Genomic DNA, 23,929 nt, shown 5'->3' with positions numbered 1-23,929 from the left:
CCTCAATAGCTTTGCCAGTGCATTAAAAGCATGTAACAGACAGCTGCTGGAGGAGGGATTTTGGAACTGGCAAAGAAGCAGGTAGGGAAAGGATAAAGTGCCCCTCCCCCAGCAGATTCCCTGATTTTAGTTGCCTCCACCCAAGGGGCTTTTCCATTTCCCTACAATTTACATTTCCCTACAATATGTTATCATTCTCCCCCTGCCTGCAGCTTATCACTAACTTAATAAACAACAGCCTGTTTCAAATCAGTGCAACACAGCCTACTGTAAAGGCAGACAGCATGTGGTTAAGAGCCTTCACATTGGCAGAAGGGCCTATGTACTCAGGCAGTAGTCCGTGGAGTAAGGTTACTACCCCTACCTAGCATTTAGAGTCATCATTTAATATTCAAGCCACATCATCTGCATTTATCTTGCTGAAATCCTCACAGCAGAGGGGAACCTGTGGCCTTCCACAAGTTGTCGGACTCTGGCTCCCATCAACCTCAGCCACAGTTGTCTGCTCTTCCGTTCCTTGCTTAATTTGAAACCACCACTACCCAACAGTAGCTGTTCAAAACTAGTTGAGTAAAACAGGCCCAAATAGGATTTGCCCATCATCTCCAAGTGCTCAGATTCTAAGACTAGTGGAAAGGGGTTGAGTATACAAGGAAAATAGACTCCTGTTTCTATTTTAGTTGTAAGCCATTTTTAAGTCCTTCCAGGGAAAGAGGAGGAATATAAATAAATGTAATAATACCAAATTGCTTGAATTTAAACTGTAATGTGTGACTATTCAGAAGGGGGGGGGGGAGAGAAGGTATTTTACTCATTCTTAGACATACCCTTTTGATTATAACCCTACTTGTTCCAGGGCTGAATTCTGGCACTGATAGTAGTTTACACCTAGGCCTCAAGCTTTCATGCTAGGCATTGTTAAATTTTCAGAATGGAGCAGCAGCATGCATTTAGCCTGGTCTCCAACGTGTCACAGATGCAGCTCTATGGTGTTAAAATGCGCCGCTACTTTCGCAGACCCTTCAAGTGTCCCTGTCTTCCAGGGACAGTCCTGGATTTACAGAAATTGCCCCGGTTTCTGATTTGATCCCAAAATGTCCCACTTTCCTTTAGGACGTCCCTATTTTCATCAGATAAATGTTGGAGGGTATGGGAGTTATGCGACCCCCAAGCCTAGGAGATAAGTAACAATACAACCTTTAGAAGACATCTGAAGGCAGCCTTGTATAGGGAAGTTTTAAAAAAATGTTTCATGTTTTATTATACTTTTACATATGTTGGAAGTGGCTGGGGAACCCAGTCAAATGGGCAGGGTAGCAGTAGTAGTAGTAGTAATAATAGAATGTGATGTCCCTATTTTCATCAGATAAATGATGGAGAGTATGCTATTGGGCTGCATCAACTATCATCCCTGACCACCAGGTCAAGCAAGGAATGAGAAAGCAATCAACATAATAGGGGGCAGGCGGTTAGAGCAAATGTTCCTACAAGGAGACCTTACAATCTTTGGAGCTAACTAGTCTGGAAAAGAAGGCAAATAAGGGGGACGGACCATAAAAGAGGTATATAAATTTATGCTGTACGGTGCAAGAATCAGGATAGGCAAAAGGGAACACATCTTCACACACCACATAATTAAAACTTTGAAATTTGCTTCCACAAGATGTGGTGATGGACACAACTTCGCTCCATGATAGGGAACAACATGGGGGAGGGGGGTATTGCCCTCATTCCCTGCTTGTAATTCTCTTGTAGGCATCTGGTTGGTCACTTTGGGAAACAGAGGGGTGGACTTTGCAGGCATTTGGTCTCATGCAACAAGACTCTTCGTATGTTTTAAAAGTGGTTCTGCTCAAAAGTGGCTCTAGGAGAGCAGGACTTTTTGGTGGCACTGGGTGCGGAGTTTCTGGGGTGCCACAGCACGTGCCGCAACCATGAAATCCAATGGTCAGCAGTGGAGGGGGGCTGTATTTTGGTGTCACACAGCGTGCCAATGAAAGTTGAGACACCAAGATTCTCCACTGCTCTGCTCCCAGTTTTCCTGCATCAGCAATAGCCCCTGCTCCTCAGTGTGATTGCCCTGGAAGTTATAGTTCTAGCTGCTTATTTTACCTGAGTCCATGGGTTGGAGCAGCTGCGGCATTTAAGTTATGAATCCCATGTGATTATTGCCACTGATAATTTTGTAAAATTGATGCCACGGGAGCCAAGCGGTGAGCAAACCTCTTTTAATACTGTGCCATTCTTTCCGCAGCTGATCTCAAAATGGCTGCCATCCTAGGTATCTGTTCTCTCCCAGTTCCATTTTCTTTCACACACCCATTCACAGCACACTTTGGTTTCCAGTTATCATAAAGGGAGAACTCTGGCATTTGGTCACACTGAAAGAGGCATGAAGAATGAAAGAGCTATTTGCTGTTGATGAAAGTACAGTGGTACCTCGGGTTACATACGCTTCAGGTTACAGACTCCGCTAACCCAGAAATAGTGCTTCAGGTTAAGAACTTTGCTTCAGGATGAGAACAGAAACCGGGCTCTGGTGGCGCGGCAGCAGCAGCAGGAGGCCTCATTAGCTAAAGTGGTGCTTCAGGTTAAGAACAGTTTCAGGTGAAGTACGGACCTCCGGAACGAATTAAGTATTTAACCTGAGGTACCACTGTAGCTGTAGAGCAGCGTTTCCAAAACTTGTGTCTCTGGCTGTTTTTGGACTACAACTCCCACCATCCCTAGCTAGCAGGACCAGTGGTCAGGGATGATAGGAATTGTAGTTCAAAACAGATACCCAAGTTTGGGAAACACAGCTATAGAGTATAAGGGGGCAGTGGACCTTGAAACTGAGGCTGATGGAAGTCCAATATCATCTGGTGGGCCAAAGGTTCTCCACCTCTGCAGTAACTGTTAAAATAAATAGGAATGTTTCAGGCAAAGAGGGAAACTGAAGGCCCTAGTAGGCTGCAACATTCAGATAATGTACATTCAGTGATTATTTCTAAGAGTGGATGAGTCTTTAAAGCGACTTGGGCCATAGTCCAGAGAGCTACTTGCCTGGATTTCAATTCAAATTGTCTAGCCCATCTTTCTCAGAACAGGCTTTAGGCCTACTTACCTGCCTTGCGCTCAAGTACCTTTTGCAAAGAAAAAAATAGTAGCCAAGACATTAACTGGGTAGGCTTGCTTACTCAGAAGTAGGTGCCACTGAATTTACTCCCCAAATTAAGTGTGTGTACAATTGCAGTCTGGATTTAAATATTCATACAACCATAAAGCTCACTTCATGGCCTTGGGCAAGTCACACCCTCTGTCTCTTAGCCTAACCTATTTCAGTGTGTTGTGAGGGATATATCTTTAGTTTATTGCCTCCGAGTGCCTTAGAAGCGTTGATACAAATGTTGCCTTGCTGTCTGGATTAGTCTGAAGTTCTAATTTCAGGTACAATATTTCAGAGATGCAACAGATTGCATTTGAGGAAGGCAATATCCAGGTCCACAGCTCTACTGGACCACAAAAAAGTGCAAAATAGTACAGTAATAGCACTTAGTATATCCACCAGAAATGAAAGATATGGTCAACTTGAACAGAGCAACCCATATAAACAGCCTCAAATCCTCTTTTCCCTGCAAGTTCTTTTTAATGTTCCAAGTAATGACATGAGAACAAAGGCTTTGTTTTTGCTCTTTATTATACAAAAGGGAAAAAAAAGGAGGGGAGGGAGATCCACAGTTTTAAGTCTATTTAGACTTGAGGCTGAAGTTCTTGCCATGTTGGTGCAAATAGCAAAAACTTCTAAGGAAACCAAAAGCATCCTGAGCTTGCCAAGTCCCATTTAGTAATAGAAACCGAAATCCAGTACATTTTAATATTTTTTGGCATTTTAAAGTTTTTTTAAATCTACAAAAACACTTTAAATATTAGAAAAAAAATGATTCCTTTTTCACAAGAACTTCTATCTGGAATATCACATTTTGTCAACAGTGCAAAAATGCACTCAGTCCCACCTTCTTACAGTACAATCTGTCTCCCTCCCTAACCCCTGGTAACTTTTTTTCTTTTTTAAAAAGACATCAGTACTGTAAGAAATTTACTTTAAAGAACAAGGTTTTTTTAAGGTTTTTTTTTTTTTACTTAAAAAACACATCTACTAAAATACAACAGAGCTGGTACATTCAGCAAAATCAAACCAGGTGTTTCACTTTAGAAGGATGAGAGAGAGGAGAAAAGGGGGAAGGAAGATTGACTGACGGAATCAGAAATAGAGAGTTCAGGAGCATCAGAGGGGTTGATGTGTGACAAATGTGCATGACTGGGCACATCCTATCAGAATTCAGACATGGCAATGAAAAGCAAAGTTAATGTGGAGAAATCTAGCTTGATGTGGCAATGGCTGAAGTGTTTTTTTCAGGTTTCTAGTGGGTAGGATCTGTTAAGAGACTTCCTGAACCTGATGCCCTCAAGTCAGTCCCGGTTTGCCAGGCCTTTGGAGAAGGCACCAAGGTGGGGAAGGCTGCATTAGAACAACAGAAAGTGTTGCATACACTGCCTGGTTATTGTATGCAATCCTTCTCCCCCTGCCGCTGATATTTTGCGTAATTTACTTCTACGTGTGGCCACATTTGCTGCATCAGAACAAATGCCTCCATTCCACAAATGATAACCAACTTCCTTGAGGTGAGAAAGGTACATCTAAATGGATGCATCCTACATTTTCATTGGGTCATCTCATTTCTGGCAAAGTTCTGACAAACATCTTATGAGGCGACAAGGTTTTCCCTACACCAGCAGAGACAAAATTGGGAAAGGCTTGAAAATTATATAAAAAGGGAGTCCAAAAATGTTAAGGTTTTGGTTCTCGCCTACCTCCACAAAAGATGTGCGCATGTGTGAATCAGAGTACACATTATACCAGCCACAAGTTCACTAAGAAATAACTCAACAGAAGAGGTGTTAACTGATTAAAATACACTTACCAAAGGGTCACTTAAAAGGGATGGAGTTTCAGCTTCCACTGCCTTCAAGGAAGGTGAGGCAATTACATGTAAAAACTCCACATGATTTGGGGATCCATAGCCATGATGCCCCCTTAGCACGCTTCTGTATGGGCCTTCCCTGTGCAAAAGCATTTATTGGTTGCTTCCATGCAGTTCACGTAATGAGAAAAACTTAGCACCAAACGGGCAGAGGGCAAGGAGGAGGCAACAAGGTGTTACCTGAAACATACACAACTTGCCACACTTCTTCACAAGTCTAACCCCCCACCCACGTCAGGATTCTCTTGCAGAATGAGGTACAATGACAACAACTGAAAACAACTTCTAGCTTTGAGGAACACCTATTGGTTCTAAAGGAAGATTACGCCCAACCACATAATCTGGAGACAGTACTTACCCCCATGCCGGGCTCCCTGTAGTTTGGTGCCTTGCTTGAAAAGACTCTTAACCCATGTGATAGCCTCTTCATTTGCATGGCAGTGAGGCTTCCCTCTTGATCAAAGATTACTGGCGTGGGAATTGTGCATATCAAGGGACCAGCACATGGGTGAAGAGCCATGTAAATGAGATGTTGGGTCAAGTAAACCCCTACATAGTAAGCATTTTTAAATGTAATACTTATCTTTTATACACCAGCTCAAGGTCAGTGACAGGTTGCAGGCAAGGATTTATAGAATAACCCGAAGAACTTCAGGAATGAGAACGTGTTGGTGATCATACAGACTTAAAAAGCAAACGTTGAACGGATTACTTAAGATTTTACATGTTGCCACTCTTTTCTTATATTTCTTGTAAATGGTTATTTATCATCATCATAAAGCTCCACTGTTGTTTAGCTTTAGGAAGACATTCAAACCTGAGTTACTGCCTCGCAGGGCTTAAGAGAGCAGCACAGCCGCCATCACATTAGCAGTCCTACCAGGCACATGGGCTAGGGTCGAAGCCGGGGGCAGGCAAAATGCTATGCCAAGCTGGACCAGCATCAGACCCAGGGCTATCCACTGATGGCAGTGTGGCCAACTTAGCCCCTCCCTTGGAATGTCCCTTTTCAGTGGCAGCACTTCCACCTACCAATCCAAACCCTTGCCCCACCCAAAAGGGGTGGCTTACACCCTACATCATTTAGTGATTCTTCCTGAGTAGCATGTCTATCAACTTCAACGGTTTTAGTTTTGATTACATGTACTTAATAATATCTTTTCAAGTCTGCAAGATCTTTGGAGGTTTTTCAAGTGTACTGAATCCACAAAAAACTAATAACCGTTTGAGTACTATTCAAGGGCACAAAAATACCCATTTTCATGTGTACTGTACATTAATTGATTTCCTATGTTCTCAGGTAAGTTTCTTTTTCCCTGAAAAGCTTTTGCTCTAAATGATCTGGTGTTATTCAGTAAATCCCTGCTTGGATGTGTTACTGGTATTTTATACCAAGCCAGAAAAGCCAAAGGGCTATTGAGATCGACCGCTTGTCCAAAGACAACATACTTCTGTTGCTTTGCCTCCAAGAGTTCAACCCAAAGCAACCCAGACCAATATGTACCAAAAACATAAACAAACAAAAAAAACAGAGGAAAATCTTGACTTGTCCGAACTATTCCCACAACAACTGCATACACACAAACACACACTCCCATACGTGACGGTGCACTTCTCTTCATAAACAAGACTGATGTGCTTTGCAATATGTCAATGCTCATGGAAGTAAGTTGTTCATCCCAATTAAAGTACAGTGGAAAACTGCACTTCTCAAGGTATGTTATGGGAACATTTGCATGTTATTCAGTCAAGTCATTCCCACAATGCAAAATACTCTTTCCTAAATTAATACGGCCACCAAGAGCCACTCAATATTTCAATGGAGCCAGGTTTAAACAGGTTCCAGTGGTGCCTGTTATCAGGTGTGTATATAAGTTTAATAACAATCCTGTGGCTAGTTTTGACAGTTTGCTACCCAAGATGACGTGGGTGTTTTTTTTAAAAAACTAGAAATGCTAGCAAAGGTAGGGAAAGTTCCAATGCTTGAAACCTGCAGGTCATCCCAAGGCATTTTGCAATAGTGGGAGACTTTTGTATATATTTGAGTTGCTGGTTCAAAATAAGATTATTTAGCAACTGGACTCTTCCCAGTGATGGAATGGAGGTACAGCACACTTCCAAAGGGCAACTGTGGGGCCAAGATGCTCAAACAGAAGGAATACATTTGGCACAGCAAGACATTGCAAGAGACAGTGAATTGATAGAGAAAAGCAGACTAAATGGGAAATACTGCTGTTAAGTTTTTTTATCCTGTAAATCGGATTTGACTAACCTGTGGCTTTCCCGATGTAGCTGAATTCCAACTCCCATCAACCCCAGGCAGCATGGCCAACGATCAGGGATGATGAGAGCTGTGGTCCAGCATCTGGAAGGGTCTTCAGTGCCCTTTGTAACTCCCTCTCTTGACTGCATTCTCAAATGGTCCAGCTTCCCTCCAGGGGAGTATCTGCAGTGCTAGAAGCCAGGTCTTTTTTTAGAAGACCATGTTTCCTTCATGAGGTTTCCAGACTTACCCAAAAGAGATTGGCAAAGCACAAGCCATGTGTTCAATTTCCACAAGGGGGGAGGGATAAAAAGGGTGTGTGTGTACTTTTTCTGGTGGATATGCTTAAAAATAAAAATCCAAAGTATATTTCAAGGGGAAACAATGAATTCTGTAAACTACAATGCATTTGAAGTTTGTTTTGCAAAATTCTCATTTTGCTTGTCAACAGAAGACACAGGGTGCTATGAAGGACACTGAAGAGCCAAGATATAGTATAGAACCAGCTTGCAGGCCAAATTGGGGCTACAAGCCACTAGTCGCAGGATCTGGCCTTAAAAATGAGAAATTTCTTGTCATATTATTAGAGCAGGTAATCGTCCAAAGAATGTAAAAATAAAGGCTAGTCAGGGGTGCATGCTCTCATAAACTAAATTATGTTTTACATGTAAAATATTAAAGAAACAGAAGGACAGGAAACACGGATTGGAAGAAGCAAAAGGAGCTTTGCCTAAATACCACCTGTCCAATTAGATAGCAAGATGCAACATACCAGCTTGTTTTTCTGAGATAATCACCAATGCCAATTTAATTTGTACTGATCTAGTTTGGACATTATGCTAAACTGTGTATCAACATTATGTGAACAAGTCTCAGGCTCATGCATCCGCCCCCTTCCTCTTTCTTGCACTGTGAGATTAGAAACTCTCTTCTCTGTTTGCAATAAACCATGGTTTAATATTATGGCAAATCTTAACTATGGTTTAGGGAAACAAGCCAGGATCACAGACCATGATTTCCAATTGTGGCTTGTTTCCGTAAAGCAAAGTTAAACCAGTTTGTCCACATTTGGACACAACAAGTAACCATGGTTAATTAAATAAGAAAACAAATGTTTCTGATCTCTTCACAGCAAGGGGAAAGCTTACATGTCCAAGGCTTGCTCAAGTAGAGCTAACACACATCTTAGTTTTACATCCAAACAAGGTAATAGTTTCTTGTTCTTTTTTCAGGCTGGAACTAAACATTACAGGAGACACACGCCCTTGGAAGCAGCAGCCATGTAGTTCTGGCCCTTCCTTTTGCCCAGTAATGTCTAGTCATACAAAGTGTTTCTTGCAATCACCAAGCTGCAAATTTCCCTACCCCTTTAGTTACTCCTGGGAGAATGGGTAGGGGAATTTGTGGCATGGTGATGTTTTGTATGATTGGGCATCTTACAAGGGAGAAGGAGGTGTGGTTGCTGCTTTTTCTTTTTTTTACAACCACCACCACCTGACCCCCAAATAGCATGTCTACTAGCTCTGATGTCATTTACAGGGCAAACACAAAGTTGGTACTGGAGTTTCCTTTCCTTTTCTATTCCCCACAGAAGAGGCCAAGAAATACACTTCTTGGTGGCTGGAATCATTCTCTTCTTGGCATCATTCCTCTGCCCAAAGTTGAATGAACACATGCAGCCTGAATAAAACCAAGGCATGCTGGGGGGCCAGGGGAATCTATGTGCCACTTATATACAAACCCCATCCACTCCCAAGATCCCAGCCTCTGCGTAAGGGTGAGAGACATATGACGTACTCAATCTCAAAGATGGGATAATTTAGTTGTAAAAAAGATGGTTGTCTCACTTTGTTTATAAAACATTTTTTTTGTTGTTTTTTTGAAAAAAAAGCTTAATGACACAGAGGATCCCACCCACAACCAACCTCCCGCTTCCAAAGACAGTCAAACAAAATGCCCCATTTTGGTACAATTATTGGTCACTTCATTGTAAAAAAAAATATATATATTAACAACAACAACAACCCAAAGGGGTCTGGCCACTACTGTCTTTGTTTAAATGCTGGTCAGAAAAACGACAGAAAAAGTCCACCTCCTGCAAAATAAAGTCAGTAACCTTGGAGCTCCCAAAATTCTCTTCTCCTGCGACAGCATACCAGTCAGATATTCTCTCTGCAAAAGAAATCCTTTTCTTCAGTTCCTTTTCTATTCCCTGACCCTTGCCATGCACTCACGTGAAATATACCCTCCCATCCAGTTTCCTTCAGCAGGAAACGTTTGCTGGATATCCAGTTCATCACAGGAAATAACTAAGTGCAGCTGTGGCCATTTTGTTCTCTTTCGTCAAGGTGTAAAATTTCAAGACTGTACAAGATTGTCCACTTTGAGGAGAGGTGGGTCACACTGGCAAAGTCCAGAACCTTCCATGGCTCGTGCTCTCTGGAACCCATCTCTCCCTGGCTGTTTGCTAAGGGGGTGGGGAAATCTCTCATTGCCATGTTGGTTTTTTGTTTTTTTTAAAAAAAGAATTTGTACAAAGTCCAAAGCTGGTGGATAGAATTGGGGGTGGGCGGGGGGGGGTAGATATGTGAGGGGGGAGGAAATAAAAAGGGGCCTGTATTTTGCCAGGACCCTGCCCACCTCAACAAAAAGGGGGGGGGGACCCCCAGAGAGATTCAGGAGGGGAGGAATAAGAGAGAGGAGTATAGAATAAAAATTCTCTCCCCACACCACCGCCACAAAAAAACCCTCCGCTGGTTGTCAGCTATTTTCTACCCCCCTGCTCCCCTCACACACAACCACACACAGTTAAATACAATGTGAGGTGTGCGAGGAGAGGAAGATAATTAAACCACAGTGATTTCCTTCCTCCCTTTCCTCCCCATCCTAGCTCTCCAGCTGTAGATGTTACTTTTATCCGGAAAAACAAAACCGAATAGAGTACAGCAAGAAAGGCGGCTGGAGAAAGGGGATGGTTCAATTGGAGTCCGAATCAGAAGAATCTCCTGAGGACGAGGAGGAACTGCTGCTGCCCTCAGATTCATTGTCGTCGTCGTCGTCGTCGTCCTCTTCATCATCCTCTTCTTCATTCTGGTGAGGGAAGAGGCAAGATATGAAGTTATGTCTAGTGTGGGTACCCAAGGTGATGCTGAGGGACTGCAGAATGTAGCAGGGGTGCAGAATTCAGTTTACTGGGAAATGCAACATTTATTTATTTTTAGAATCCAGCGTTTTCTTGGTACAGAATTTAGATCGCTTTGACAGAAAATGTATATATGCATTTACAGCGGCTCCTTGACTAGCGCTTTTGTTCCTCCATATGCAAGGTGCTGGCTTGCGTTCATTACCTCTCACCATCTATCCTGGGAGCCTTGCTATCCACCATGTTTTGGGTGGGACCGGGGGGTGGGGGGTGGGATGCTAGGGTTGTACTTTAAAAGAGTAAAAGCCTTCTAGTTATATTCAGAGGCACTGCACTTTTGAACTTGTGAAAAGCCCAGCTGTTGGGGATAGCCCCCACTGCTTAACAAGCAGTTAAGCAGTCACTGAAACACGCAGCCCTGACAATCAGTTTTGCAGAATAGGTGTGAGCAAAGGGTAGTGTATATAGAGAAGTGTACAGACACCCGCACACTCACCTCATCCCCGTCTTCGCTCTCCTCTTCACTACTTGAATCAGAGGAATCCCCTCCCTCCTCAGAGGAGTCAGCATTGTCGTCGTCCTCCTCCTCTTCCTCTTCATCGTCATCATCGTCGTCATCATCATCATCATCCTCATCCTCAGATTCCTGCAAACCACACAGGATTTAACAGAGACATGGGAGAGGTAGGCTGAAAACACCAGCAACGTACCTAGAGCTCAACAGATGGCATTCACCTTTATACACCCAAGAGTCCACAGTAAGAACCCCAAGTGGCCAAACATAAACCTATTTCTCAAAATGTGCTTTCTTGCATGTGGATGAAATGTGAAGGTGCTCACCAGGGTGGCACAGGCATGGTTCAGGGCCTTAAATGAAACTGAATGCAATATAGCTGTGCCAGAAATTACAAAGGAGGGTAAAATATATGCCCCTTCTGCCCCAATATTCTGTTAAAAGAAAGCTAGCTCAACAACCCAAAGTTCTCACTATAGAAAATTAACTGCTGCACCACTGGTTTATTTTTAATGAAATGCTCAAGAGCTCCAGGATTTTTACATTTGCAACTTCAAGCATGCCCACTTAAGGAAAGTGGAGAAGACCAAAATGAAAGAAAGAAAAGCAAAGGGGTCTGAAGAGCAAACAGCTCTCCAGTTATCAGTACCTGAAGTGCAGCAGAAACCCTCTCCCCATCCAAACATCATCTTCCTGGGACTAATAATTTTAACAATCCTTCCTACAATTTGTCATGCGAATCAACTGATGCTCATGGAAGCAAAGTTACTTGCGCCCCTTAGCTACAGAGGGGAAAAAAACTACATTCCCTATAATGGGGTTGTTGAGCTTTACTTGGCAAAGCTGTTGAACTAAAAATGACGTTTTTGAGCTATTTTTAAAGTTAATCGGCAAAAAAGACACTGCCAACATGGGTTGCCATACGTCCGGATTTCCCTGGAAATTTTAGCGACTTACACCCAGACACTGCTTCCGACTGCAGTATTCTGGCTACGTCTGGGAAATCCTGGATGAATGGCAACCCTACCATATAACTAACTATAGGGAGATTGCATCTCTCCTTCCCAGTGGAAGATCAGTGGGCCCCAGCCATCAGATCAATCACCTGCATAGAATTTGGCTCCCTCCCCTGTTAGAAATAAGAAGCAAGCAAGCAAGAACTTTTACAATAATTTGCAATGCTTTACCAGACCAGTTCAGAAAGAAAGCAGAGTTCCTGGGGTCAGTTTTAACACTTTCAAAATGGCTTCATTAAATCAGCCATTTTGGGCTGATTTAAGGCAAGGCAAACCTTGGAACAAGCTTCCCTGGATTATTCCATTGTGGGTAACAGCTGCATGATGAAGAGGAAGAAGTGTTAAAGCACTTACTGATTTGGACTGCACCGAGGGCTTCATTTTAGGATTTGGGCCTCGCATCTTCCCCATGTTCTTGCGTTTCTGTTGAGATACAAGTGGGAGGGGGCAGTGTTAGAAAGAGGGGGGGAGGAGTCAACATTTATTTATTTTATAAAATTTATAACATTTATTTATTTTCATAAAATTTATATACTGCTTGATTGTAAAAAAAGAAAGAACCCTCAAAGCAGTTTGCAAGAAGAATAAAACAATAAAATTATTGCTAATTGTAATTAACAACAATTTAGAACTCTTAAAAAATTAAAATCAGCAATAAACAGATTAAAACATACGCCAATGTTCTTGGTATCTGGTAGGCTTGTCTAAACAAAAATGTTTTTAGCAGTACAGTACAGTGAAAGTGCCTGCCTGATGTCATTAAGCAGGGAGTTCCAAAGTGTCGGCGCTGCCACATTAAAAGATTTCTATAAATGTAAAATGGGTTCATTATTATGTGGCACCCATGACAGCACCAGTGGCAAGGATAACACTTGCATTCTTTTCAGCAAGCTAGTATCTAGCCTGCCCCTTCCCCAATCCTCCATTTCTAGCAAAAATCAAATGTGCCCCTGACAAACAATCTAGTTCTTGTGGCACTAGATTCTGAAGACTTGATGCCAAAAATGTTAAAACAAGCAGCAGGAGGAAAATACAAAGGCAACTTAAGCTTTTTCTACTCAAGAGTTCTTCTAACATCCTGGAAATCTATCCTATTATTAAATCAAAATGTACCAATTCAATAACCATAAATACCCTGTTTAATTCAGAGCAGCTTTCAAACAGTAACTGGTACACTTTTATCTGATGCACGTCCAGCTGGGATAGGTATCCCTTTTCAGTCAGAGGGCCACATTTCCTTCGGGGAAAGCCACTGATAGGAGCCAGAGGCAAGTGGACAGAACAATGAATGTAATATTTACATTTGTACGGTAGGCGGGTTTCTATACTCGCATAACCATCTCCATCTTCCATACAGACAAAAATGAAGCTTTTTCTTGGGGGGGGGGGCAAAGGTTCCTCGTTTCTGACCTAACCAGAGTTACAGAACATGGAACCCTAGACTTCAGGCATGAAGAGATTCCCTTCCTTTCACTTCCAAGCTATACTGTATTTCAGAGGTCGTTGAAAAAATACCCCTGCCAGTCCCCTCCAAACACTTGCAAGACACTTACATTGGAGGTATGTTCCTTGTACACAGCTCTCTCCTGTGGCGACAAACTCTGCAGAGAAGACAGAAGGGGGATGAGTGAGAAGCCAAGATTAAGCATGTTATGGAGGTGGTTCAAAACATGGGGAGTGGGAGAAGATGGATTGATTATAGTCCCTACATAAAGCAACCAGATTATAATTACCACAGATGAATCATTCCTTGCCAGCACTTTAATATGACACCTCTTGCAAGCCCCTGGCTGTCCTTCAATGAGTTCTGCCCTATGAACAATTATTCCCATTTTACAGGCAGGGAATGGAGGGCTGAAAATGCTAAAAGCCTAAGCAGATGCTGTCAGGGTAGAGGAAGTTTGATTTGGGTTGCAGAGAAAACACAGAACAAAACCTCAGACAAGGTATACGAACATGCGAGAGCGCTCTGTGTGGCAGGATGATCCATGAGGCCAGAGGACAGATGAGAGGTGGGGAAAGCTCACACAGTGTCTAGGACGCTTATGTTGCTGATAGGAACTGGGGATGAGCAGAATTTCATACAGATTGAAAGTCTTTGGTTGCAGAACAAGAGTCAAATGTCAATATGGCTTGACTTGGAAGGCTTTCACACGGATGCTTCACTGCTAACACTCTGATCTTCTCAAGGAGCTGCTACCTGTTCTTGTGCCTTCCCCCAACTGACAGCTCACCTTGAGCCACATATCCAGGTGTACTTTGTACTGTTTCTGCTGCTCTTCAGCCAACTTCTTGTACTGTTCCTTTTGGCTCTGAGAGATGCGCTGCCAGCGGCTTCCAATCTCCACCATCCGCTCCTTCAGAGGAAGATGGTTAAGTTCACCATTTGAAAGCAGCTCCTGAGAAAACTTCTGATACCCGTTCCTGGTGAGGACACAAAAGAGAGAAGTTACAGGTGAATGGGCAGGAGGAAGAAAGACAGCAGGACTGATGGCAGGATCTATTTAATATACTGGAAAACTCAGTGATATGGGTTGACATGCATTGCTAAACCATGGTTTCAGAGGCAGAAAGGAGCAGCCGGAACCTCCCCACTGCCCTTAAGAGTTTCCAAACAAACTTTGGTTTGTTTGGAAACTTACCAATTTGTTTTACACTCTTATCGCCATTTCATAAGAAATGGTAAGTCTGATTTTGTGGGAAGTGGAATGCAGCTCTGCAAAATCCTCCTCCCGGTCACACGGAAGGAGGGCAAAGGTATACTGAGACAAAGGCTTGTGGTGGTTCCTTCTTGCTCATGCACATAACCATGGTTGAGTACGATATGCAAACACAGGCACTCTCTCTGGATGCCACCCTGCTCTCCACAGGGAACAAACAGATCTTTTCAGTGGTAGCCACAGAACTCAAATGGCATCTCCTAGGAAGCTCAACTGTTTTTTTCTCTTGGCTCTTGGCTCCATTCAGAAACTTCACTTATCTTTAGGAGAATTAAGACTTTTTAGAAGTTATTCTATTGCTGCTGTTTAGTTTTGGTTCATCAGTTTTAATATGATCTTGGGCTTCCAGAAATGTTAATTGTGCTTCAGTTACGTATGGTGAACTTTTTATTTTATTTTATTTACAGTATTTATAGATTGCCTTTAAACCAATCAATTATCCACCTACTGAAGTTGACTTAACTTCAGGAAGGCCACTGATTCCTCACCACTGTGCGTTTGTAAGCCATAACCACAACTCAGAACACAAAACATATAAGCACACACATACAACCCTGCTTTTCTTTTTTTAATTCAATGGCAATACTCACATGGGGGGTTTCTTCGGCTCACCCTGGAATTTCATCTTCTTGGAGGAATTTGTTGTGCATGGTGGCGCCCTCATCTCACTCAGTTCTCGCTGCAGAACAAAATAAAGAAGAAACAGAATTACAAAGCTGAGAAGCCTGGTCCAGCTCAATGAAAAATGTCAGAAAAATTAAAAAGGCTGACCCGCCCTCCTATTTCATGCAGATGCCTAAGCCTTCAATGAGGCAAACATTGGACATTTGCTAGCTTTCCTCAACAACCCAGAAAACTACCTACCAAGAAAAGTATACAGAGCTTCAACCTTGTATTTTAAGTATTAACCTCCTAGCCAGAGGTGGCAAGGAATTACATGCAGGGTAGGCAAACCAAGAATAAATTGAGTGCCCTGCTCCTTCTCTGAGCCCAGTACAGAACCAAGCAGGCTGCTACAAAAAGAATGCAGTTTTCTGTCTCTCTTCTGCTAGCTCTTCGGCTAGTAACTTTCTTGTCTCATTTACAGGGCTGCAGAAATCTGGAGCAGAAACCAATGGTTCCCATTCCTGAGCTGTAAAACAGAGGAGCTGTGAATAAAAGTTGCTAGAGAAAATTAATTAAAATTTAGAACTCTGGCAAGCCAGATTCTAAGCCAAGAAAAGACAAGAGAATGTATGTAATCTGTGTAATTATGCATAATCTTATTCCACCATTTCACTGGCAGGAAGCACAAGCCACTTACATTTAAGCATATCTCCATACAGCCAGAAACTGGCTGGTTTTTTGGAAGTTGATATTCTGTGCCCAGTACCACACAGGATTGTTTTTCTGCATTCCTGTGGAAACTGTGCACACACACACACACTCGATGCAGTGCAATCACACTGAAGTGAAAAATACTAGGTGGGGTGGGTTGTTTTTTTTTAACAAAAGACTGACCAACCTCATATCGTTTCTGGTCTTCTGCTGCCTTCTTGATCCACATCAGTTTCTCCTTCTTCTCCATGTTGTTCCAGGTGGCTTCCATGGCTTTTAGTGCTTTCCCTCGGTCATTCTAAAACAGAAGGGAAGCTGATACTATATACTATCATGGACTCCATAAAAGTGCAGAGCTCAGACAACTCCCCACTTTGAGCCCACCACTTCTATCCTAACTTCATGCCAGCTACCACCTGAAAAAGGCAGGTTGGTTACCTGGTAACCCACGTTCTACGCTGGTCATCTCATGAGTTCTGCAGCGTGCAAACCAGGGGCCAAAACTTATGCCCTTTCCCCACAAGGGAAGACTTGCACGCCTTTGGCTCATGCTACCATCCCTCATATTACAGTTGATCAATTCAATGGCAATAATAACATCAGCCCTATTTACAGCCACAGTTCCCATTAGCACAGCTCATCTGATTTGACATTCTTCCTCCGGACACCCACCAGATGGGAGCTGCCCCTTGTTTATCTCCTTCTTGAGTCTCTGAAGTAAATTCCAAGCTGGAAACCACCTCCTCACTCCTCTACAAGACATGTTGTCAGTCAGCCCCCCCCCCCTTCTGCAGACTCCTGCCTCTATTTTGGAGCAATTCAAAGCTATATGACTCTCTGCTTTGTCACTCACATGTCTTGCTAATGACACACTGCAGGTCATTCCATTATGAAACTAGGCCTCTGCTGCCCCACTTTACCTTAAAGCGAGCAAGATAATCTCCAATGACACTCTGCTGCCAGATTTCTTCAGCTGTTTTCGGTGACTCGGGAAGTTTGCCGCGATCCTCCTTGTCGGAACCATGCTTCTTTTCTGTCTGAGCTTTCATGGCAGCCTCACGAGCTTTGTACTTGGCCTAGAAAACAACACGCATGGTCAAAATCTTTGCAAAACCCATTACTGATTGGTAAGAAACACAGAAAACCAGGCTGGCTGGGGGGGAAAAGTTAAGCACTGAAACTGTGTTTTGGAGTGTGTGGCTTAATGATGCAGTGGTTCTCCCCCACGTCTGTGACACAGATTTTGAGGAAGAAAGCTGTTAAACCGGAGGAACAGCAGGTTTTAAACCAAAGCAGAATAATCAGTTATGGGCCAATCTATTAGCTTCTGGACACAAATTAAGGTGGTTAAAAAACTCTGAACAGCCTTGTGACCTGCACTTGCAGGAGCTCAATTTATGTGAGTCCCACTATAAGCCTGACCCAGCACTTTCGAAAAACATACAGAACAAAACATTGTATGCGTGTCCTCTTGAAAAACATCTGTATTATTTTTTTCTGCACGAGTTGCAGGTTTTCGTGTAAGGAAGTTTCTCTGTTAGTACATTAAAAACATGGCTAACAAGCTATCTAACTGCTTTTATGAACTGCAACCAAATTTCTGCTATTTAATTATTTGCAAGATAAAAACAAACATTGCACTTTTGTTGTACCATAAGGTCATTTATCATTTTTTCTTTCCCCCATTAAAATCAGTTATTCTTCACTGCTTTCACCCAAAAAACATCTTTCTGCCTTTAAAATTATCTCTTTTTTATAATGTGGGAGATGCAGTAAAATCAGCACAGAAACTAATATTTTTAAAGTGCTAAATTCAAGGAGTCTTGTGGATGTATACCTCTTTCTGTGCACAGATGTAATCTTAAAGACAGACATTATTAGAGCTGAAGATTTGAAGCTACACTCCCTAGAGCAGGTTTGACTAAGCTGTGGCACTCCAGATGTTGCTAGAATGGAACTCCCATTGGCCCCAGCTAGCATGGTCAATGGAAGGTCTAGTCCAGAAATAGCTGGAGGGCCAAAAGTTAATAACTCTGGCTTTAGAGCTTCAGGTCTCTCACTCCTGAATGTGCCATTCCAGTACTAGAAAACAGCTGCAGTGAGGTTTGAACATGTCAAGTATGGGCCTGGTACAGATGCAGGATAATGAAAAACAAAGCAACACAGACAAACTTTATGTATCTTTATGCAGATTAACAATATGAAAATAAGGTATACCCTGTAGTTTCAATGACAAATTTCGGTAGACAGTGCCAACTAGGAACATAAGGCTGGAGCAATCACAACTGAGGTACCCAATAATACAAATGTTCACCCAGGTTTTATGCATGTTTCTAGGCCTCAAGGTCACACCAACTCTCAGCCTAACCTACCTCACAAGGTTGTTGTGAGAAAAATATGGAAAGGTGAAGAGCCATGTATGTCACCTTGAGGCCCTTGGAAGAAAGGTAGACTATAAATGCAATAAAGGAATAAAACAAAGCAAATAAACCCAAATACATGATGTAATGCTATTCATGAAGGAAGGAGAACCCCCACCCCTGCTTTTTATTGGATTTTTGATCGGCTGCAAATCTGTGGTGACATTCTTTGCATGTGGGTGGATGCTGCTCCGGCGTCCCACATGTTATGCCCACCACAGGAAAGTACTGCTTGATACCTAGTCATCTGTCACCATCCAAAGTTAGCCTTTTAAGGCATATACACAGCAACAACAAACCCCATCTCCCAAGTGCAACTACTTTCCCTGTCCACCAATGACCCATATTAAGGTGTCCAGCTAACTCCCACAAGGATCCCAAGACCCTCTTTCTCAGGCATCTAAACCAAGCCTCAAGACCTCTCCCATTTAACTCCATGTGTATTCACAGCTGTACTGGGAGGCAAATAGTACAAAAGAACGCAAAATGGGTTTTTTTTTTTATTGCACCCACTCTCACACTAAGGGAACGCACTGACAGAGTCTGGCTCCTTCCCCCTTCCCAAGCTGGTGAAAAAAAATGAGCAGAGGTAACGCAAGATGGAATGGTAGGAGCGCCCAGACTGTTAACAGAGCTGATTGGTGGCTTCTAGAGGGAACCGAAGGCTCGGGAATGTTCAGAACCTTCTGTGGGGTTTCTAGCAGATTTTGTTTCCTCTTCTTTCTTTCTTTTTTTAAGGGTGAGGGAGTGGGTCAAGATCCTGGTTTCATCTAAGTCAGGGGTAGTCAATGTGGTGCCCTCCAGATGTTGTCAGACTACCACTCCCATCATCCCTAACCCTTGGCCATGCTGGTTGGGGCTGATGGGAACTGGGAGTCCAGGAACAAAAGAAAGGTGTCACGATGGCTACCTCTGATCTAAGTCAACAGGGGGGGGGAAACCATCCAGCTGACTTTTTGAGATACCCAGGAGTACATGTTCCCCCACACCTTCCCCCAAAAAAGATGGTTAAGGAGAATGTGCATTATTGATTCAACAACCTTTTTTTTCTCTGAAAGATCATTCCACATCCGCGCCAGCAGCCGGGTCAGTTCGCTCTCCGACAGTTCGGGTCGCTCCTCCTGCAGCTGCTTGCGTTTCTCCTCCGAGAAGATAAACATAGCAGAAACGGGCCGTTTGGGTTTCTCAGAACCTCCCTGTTAAAGAGCACAAAGGGACTCGTGGTTGTGGAATTTTGAGTTTGTATCTTTTGTTCTTTTTAAAAAGCGTTATGGAAAAAAGCAAATAATAATAAAAAGAGCAAAAACTGGGGAAGGTGGCCTTATTTTATGGGCTGCAAAGTATTCCTAGTAGATCAGCCAGCTAACACTTTAGTTGATTAATCAATGGGGGGAGGCAATTTTTACCAGCAAGATCAATTTTTAATTGGTGGAACTGCAAGTTAAAAGCATGTTTATCTTTTGAGGCTGTTTTGGTTCAGGTGCATTATTGTAATGAACAAAGGGAATGAGAAAGAAATAAAGAACGTGAAGATGGGTGTTTATATACAACAATGAGAATGGTAACTTATTATTTTACTGCCAATTATCTAGCACTTCCTTCAGTATCTGACAAATATTGGACTTTTGGTCATAAGCAAATTTATTTTAATCAGATTAATCAGTTACTTGAACATAAGGCAGATGATTAAATCAATGAAATATTCTTTAAACCTGCTGACAGTTCTACTTATTATATACATATAGGGAGATAGCCAACATTAATTGTACTCTGGAGTAGACCCATTAAAATCAATATACTTAAAAGTCATTTCAGTCAATTTGATTTCAGTGGGCCCACCCCAAGTATGACTAATGTTGGATACCACAAACACATAAGGAAACCTTCAAGAGGGATTAGTTTTTGTTCTCATTTTTACTATCAAATTTCCAAAGGAATCCCAGCAGCCATTTTACATGAAGTCTTGAGGCTGGTTTAAAAGTAGATTTGCTCCACTGCTCTAAATGTAAAAAATGTATCCATACCCACAACGCATCCTGCTTGTTGCCGTGGCCTGTATGCGTCACTCACCTTGCTGGCATCTGGGGAAGTCTTTTTAGAGGCAGGGCTGGTGGCACCTTTCTTGTTTACTCCCAGCATCTTCTCCTCTCCCAGAACCCTCTGCTGTTCTTCTTCAGGTAAGCTCTGAATTTTGGAGGAAATGGCAAAATAAGGAGTTATGACTATTTTTCATTCTCTCTCTCTGCCTTTCCCCATATATCTAGTAGATTAATGTATACATAGTTTGGAAGCATCTTCAGGTAGTGCAGAACGTGGCTGCCCACTTTCACCCAAGCAGCTGAAGATTTCCAGGAAATTAAGTCAGCAGCCTAGCATGGGCATTGGCTGCTTCATTCTCCCCCCCCCAAAAAAAAAAAATGTACTAGGAAGCTGCCTCTGAAAACCAACTGGCAGCTTAGTTCTCACAAAATGCATTATTCATTCTAGTGCAGAGAGAGACTTACAGACTATTCAAAAACAACTGTGCTGGCTATCAATTTGAAAGTCTAAGTGACCTGGGATCACAAGCATTTGAAGTCAGTGGCTTAATTCAGACATCATAAAGAAGTACTGTTAAATTAAGTTAACAGTTTTGGGCTGATGCCTGGATTAACACATCGTAAGTAGAGAAGCAACTCTAAACCACTGTTTAGATTTTAAATTGTTGTTAATGCAAACAGTGGTTTGGGGAAATGTTGAATGGAGACCGCTTCTCCTTTTATGAACCAATCCCGCTTCCACCAATTGACCAGCAATGGGGCATCCAGTCCTCTCAATGCAAGAGGCAATATATGATATGGAATGGAGCATGGCCTTCTTGGTTGAGACCTCATCACTACGGACTGCGTGACCCTGATCTTTCAGATTTAGACAAAAAAAGTTTACACAGAGGAACCTAAGACCAGTCCAAGTCAAATATTTCAAGGTCGAATAGGAGAGAGTTTAGTGGACACTGAAACCAATGAGATTTAAAAGTGCTTAACCAACTGGATTGCACCCCACTGTCTTTTTAGACAAGGCTTTTAAAACAGTTATCAAGAACTGTAGAGTACACAGAAAGGCACTGCTATATGTTCACCCAGAATATGACTCTCCTTAATGCTCCCAGTCCCAATCACTCATACCAAAGTCCATTTTCTGAGCTGGTCCAAGCTGTATGTGTGAATGGGAAAGGTAACAGAAAATAGCTGCTAAAAAACTTAGTAACACAGTTTGGCAGAATGCTGTGGCAGACTCACCTCCAGGAAACGCAAGAGCTCAATTTCATAATCTTTCTTTCTCTATAGGGGCAAAGTAGCAAAAAAGAGTCAGTTCCTGGTACATGCCATGAATTTTGCCTCCTGCTTCCCCTCCAGAGCTGCACCCTCCTCCAAACATCTGACTCCTGCCAATGCAGGTTTCTAAACATCAATATAGATATTTGGAATCGGAACCCTAATAGCCAGCATAAGTCAAGATGTCTTAATGAATAACTTTGAGAAACACTGCTGTACCATTGGGGCCAGCAACTGGCAACCCAGAGCCAAACTCAGCCCACTGAGTGGTCCCTATGTGCCAAAGATGCTAAAGATGACTGTAGTGTCTGGGACAACAGGACTTGGCAGAAGGGAGTAAGTGGTAGAGATGAACCTTAAAAACTGGCTTTCTGTCAAAGCAAATTGCTATCCAGGGGCAATGATGCTTTATTACTGATAGATATAGGTGTGCGTGTGCATGTTAAGTTAGAGACACAGGACAGTGTTTCAGGGCTGTATGTGAATTTCCTTAAATGGGAACATGGGCCCAAGGGAAAGGGATTCAACAGCAGATGTAATTTGAGCAGCTGCTGGAAATGGAAGGAAAGGAAAGCATTCTGGACACTTTAAACACCGTGATTCTCAAAGGGTGTGAAGCTCTATACTGGTGTGGCAGGAGAGGTCAATGGCAGGAAGATTCAAGGACACTAAAAATATATATATTTAAACATTTCGGTGTACAGTAGTATAGTATAAGAATGTTTATTTGCAAAATATGGATAGCTATCTTTTCAAAATGAGAGCAAGAGCATCAAGTGTGTGGGAATGATTTATGTTAGCTGATTTTTTAAATATATTTTCTGGATGTCCCATGATCATATTATAAAGTAGTTGTGTTCTACGTTATAAATCTGCTAGTTGTTTCTTTTTGTTTACCAGTGTATTTCCTATCAATTAAAAATTGGTGTGGCATGAGCAATCTTTTATTCTGAAAGTGTGGCCCCACCATTTGCAGCTACTTCCTGGGGGTAGGAGGTGCTTCCAATGCCATTTCAGGTTCATTACAAGAGCAGGGACACTTTCAACCTGCAGCAGCAATGCTATTGCAAAATGGGAGAACGAACCAATACTCTGATGAGAGGAGGCTAATTGGGGACATTGTAAATAGGACCTGGTAAGGGAGTTGGAAGATGACATTTAACATCAATGGCCTTGCCTTTTGAAAGCAAACTATTCTGGCCTCTGTATTGTGTGTATTTTAAAGTATCCTTTAGGCTATTCAGTTTGGTATTTATTGACATAAAATTGTATCGATTAACACCTGCTTCTGTTTTTATTGTACCTGATTTTGTCTTTTTATCTGGTTCATAGCTGCATCTAAAGGATGCTTTTGAGCAGCTCTTGAAATCAGGGGTGATATGGGGCAGGGGGTGGTATGACCATTAATGGATAGGACAATTTATGGGGAAGGGCAAGGGGTAATAGAGAGCAACAGTTTTCTTTTGCCTTAGTGTCACTTGTAATAATTTCAGCGGTCCATCAGGGTGCTGCTTTTAAAATGCTAGTTCAGTTAATGGAAAAACTACCCCCCTTTGGAGCTTCTGGATCCTGATGTTTTCTCAATGTCTCTGGGAAATTTTCCTACCGATGTTGCTGGTGGCCTGGTCAATGCTGTGGTCTTTCTCCAATTAAGTGGAGATGACCCAGGTAATTGATACGGTTGCTTCTAGATGCCCCCGCTCAAACCACATATCTCATTCAGTTCCCTGGAAAATCTACATGCAATAAACATAAAGAGTTTAAAAGTCATAAATAATATTTGGGTGTCAGAGGTGGCTACTGCTTCTCTGAAGAGTGTGAGGTGCCCATACGGCACTAAAGCAAACAGTGGTTCATCTATTCTTAACCAAACCTGAGAAGGATCCTGGCAATAACAACACCCTAGTGGTCCCAGGCCCTAAGGAAGTTAGATTGGCTTCAACCAGAGCCAGGGCCTTTTCAGCACTGGCCCCAACTTGGTGGAACGCTCTGTCTCATGAGACCAGGGCCCTGCAGGATCTGATCTCTTTCCGCAGGGCCTGTAAGACAGAGTTGTTCCGCCTGGCCTTTGGATTGGAGCCAATTTGATTCCCTCCGCCCCCTTTTTCTTTTTTCTTTTCCTTCTCCTGCAATGAGGCTCCATTTTAATATTTTAATGTTCCATTATTTTAATGTTGTATTTTATTTTTGTTTTTAAGT

General features: G+C 42.5%; 1 protein-coding gene across 5 annotated transcripts in view; it reads right to left on the bottom strand.

Moving 5' to 3' along the window:
- Nucleotides 1-3,661: 3,661 nt before the first annotated feature.
- The window catches only part of UBTF (upstream binding transcription factor), a 45,101-nt gene continuing 24,833 nt past the window's right edge, over nt 3,662-23,929 (bottom strand). For 4 of the 5 annotated variants that reach the window (XM_081168984.1, XM_081168987.1, XM_081168985.1 and 1 more), the window contains 11 exons: nt 21,695-21,736; nt 20,487-20,600; nt 19,457-19,612; nt 16,917-17,072; nt 16,184-16,294; nt 15,270-15,358; nt 14,194-14,383; nt 13,513-13,560; nt 12,314-12,382; nt 10,926-11,075; nt 3,662-10,377 (listed from right to left, as the gene is read on the bottom strand). In XM_081168984.1, the coding sequence (XP_081025110.1) occupies nt 10,264-10,377; nt 10,926-11,075; nt 12,314-12,382; nt 13,513-13,560; nt 14,194-14,383; nt 15,270-15,358; nt 16,184-16,294; nt 16,917-17,072; nt 19,457-19,612; nt 20,487-20,600; nt 21,695-21,736 (1,239 nt within the window). In that variant the 3' untranslated portion in view covers nt 3,662-10,263. The remainder of the gene's footprint in view (nt 10,378-10,925; nt 11,076-12,313; nt 12,383-13,512; nt 13,561-14,193; nt 14,384-15,269; nt 15,359-16,183; nt 16,295-16,916; nt 17,073-19,456; nt 19,613-20,486; nt 20,601-21,694; nt 21,737-23,929) is intronic. The other variant, XM_081168988.1, reaches the window with a different exon arrangement.

This window comes from Podarcis bocagei, assembly GCF_964188305.1.
Source record: "Podarcis bocagei genome assembly, chromosome: 13".
Lineage (NCBI taxonomy): Eukaryota > Metazoa > Chordata > Lepidosauria > Squamata > Lacertidae > Podarcis > Podarcis bocagei.
Note: the sequence above shows the minus strand (reverse complement) of the source record. Positions and strands in the feature narration are given on the sequence as shown.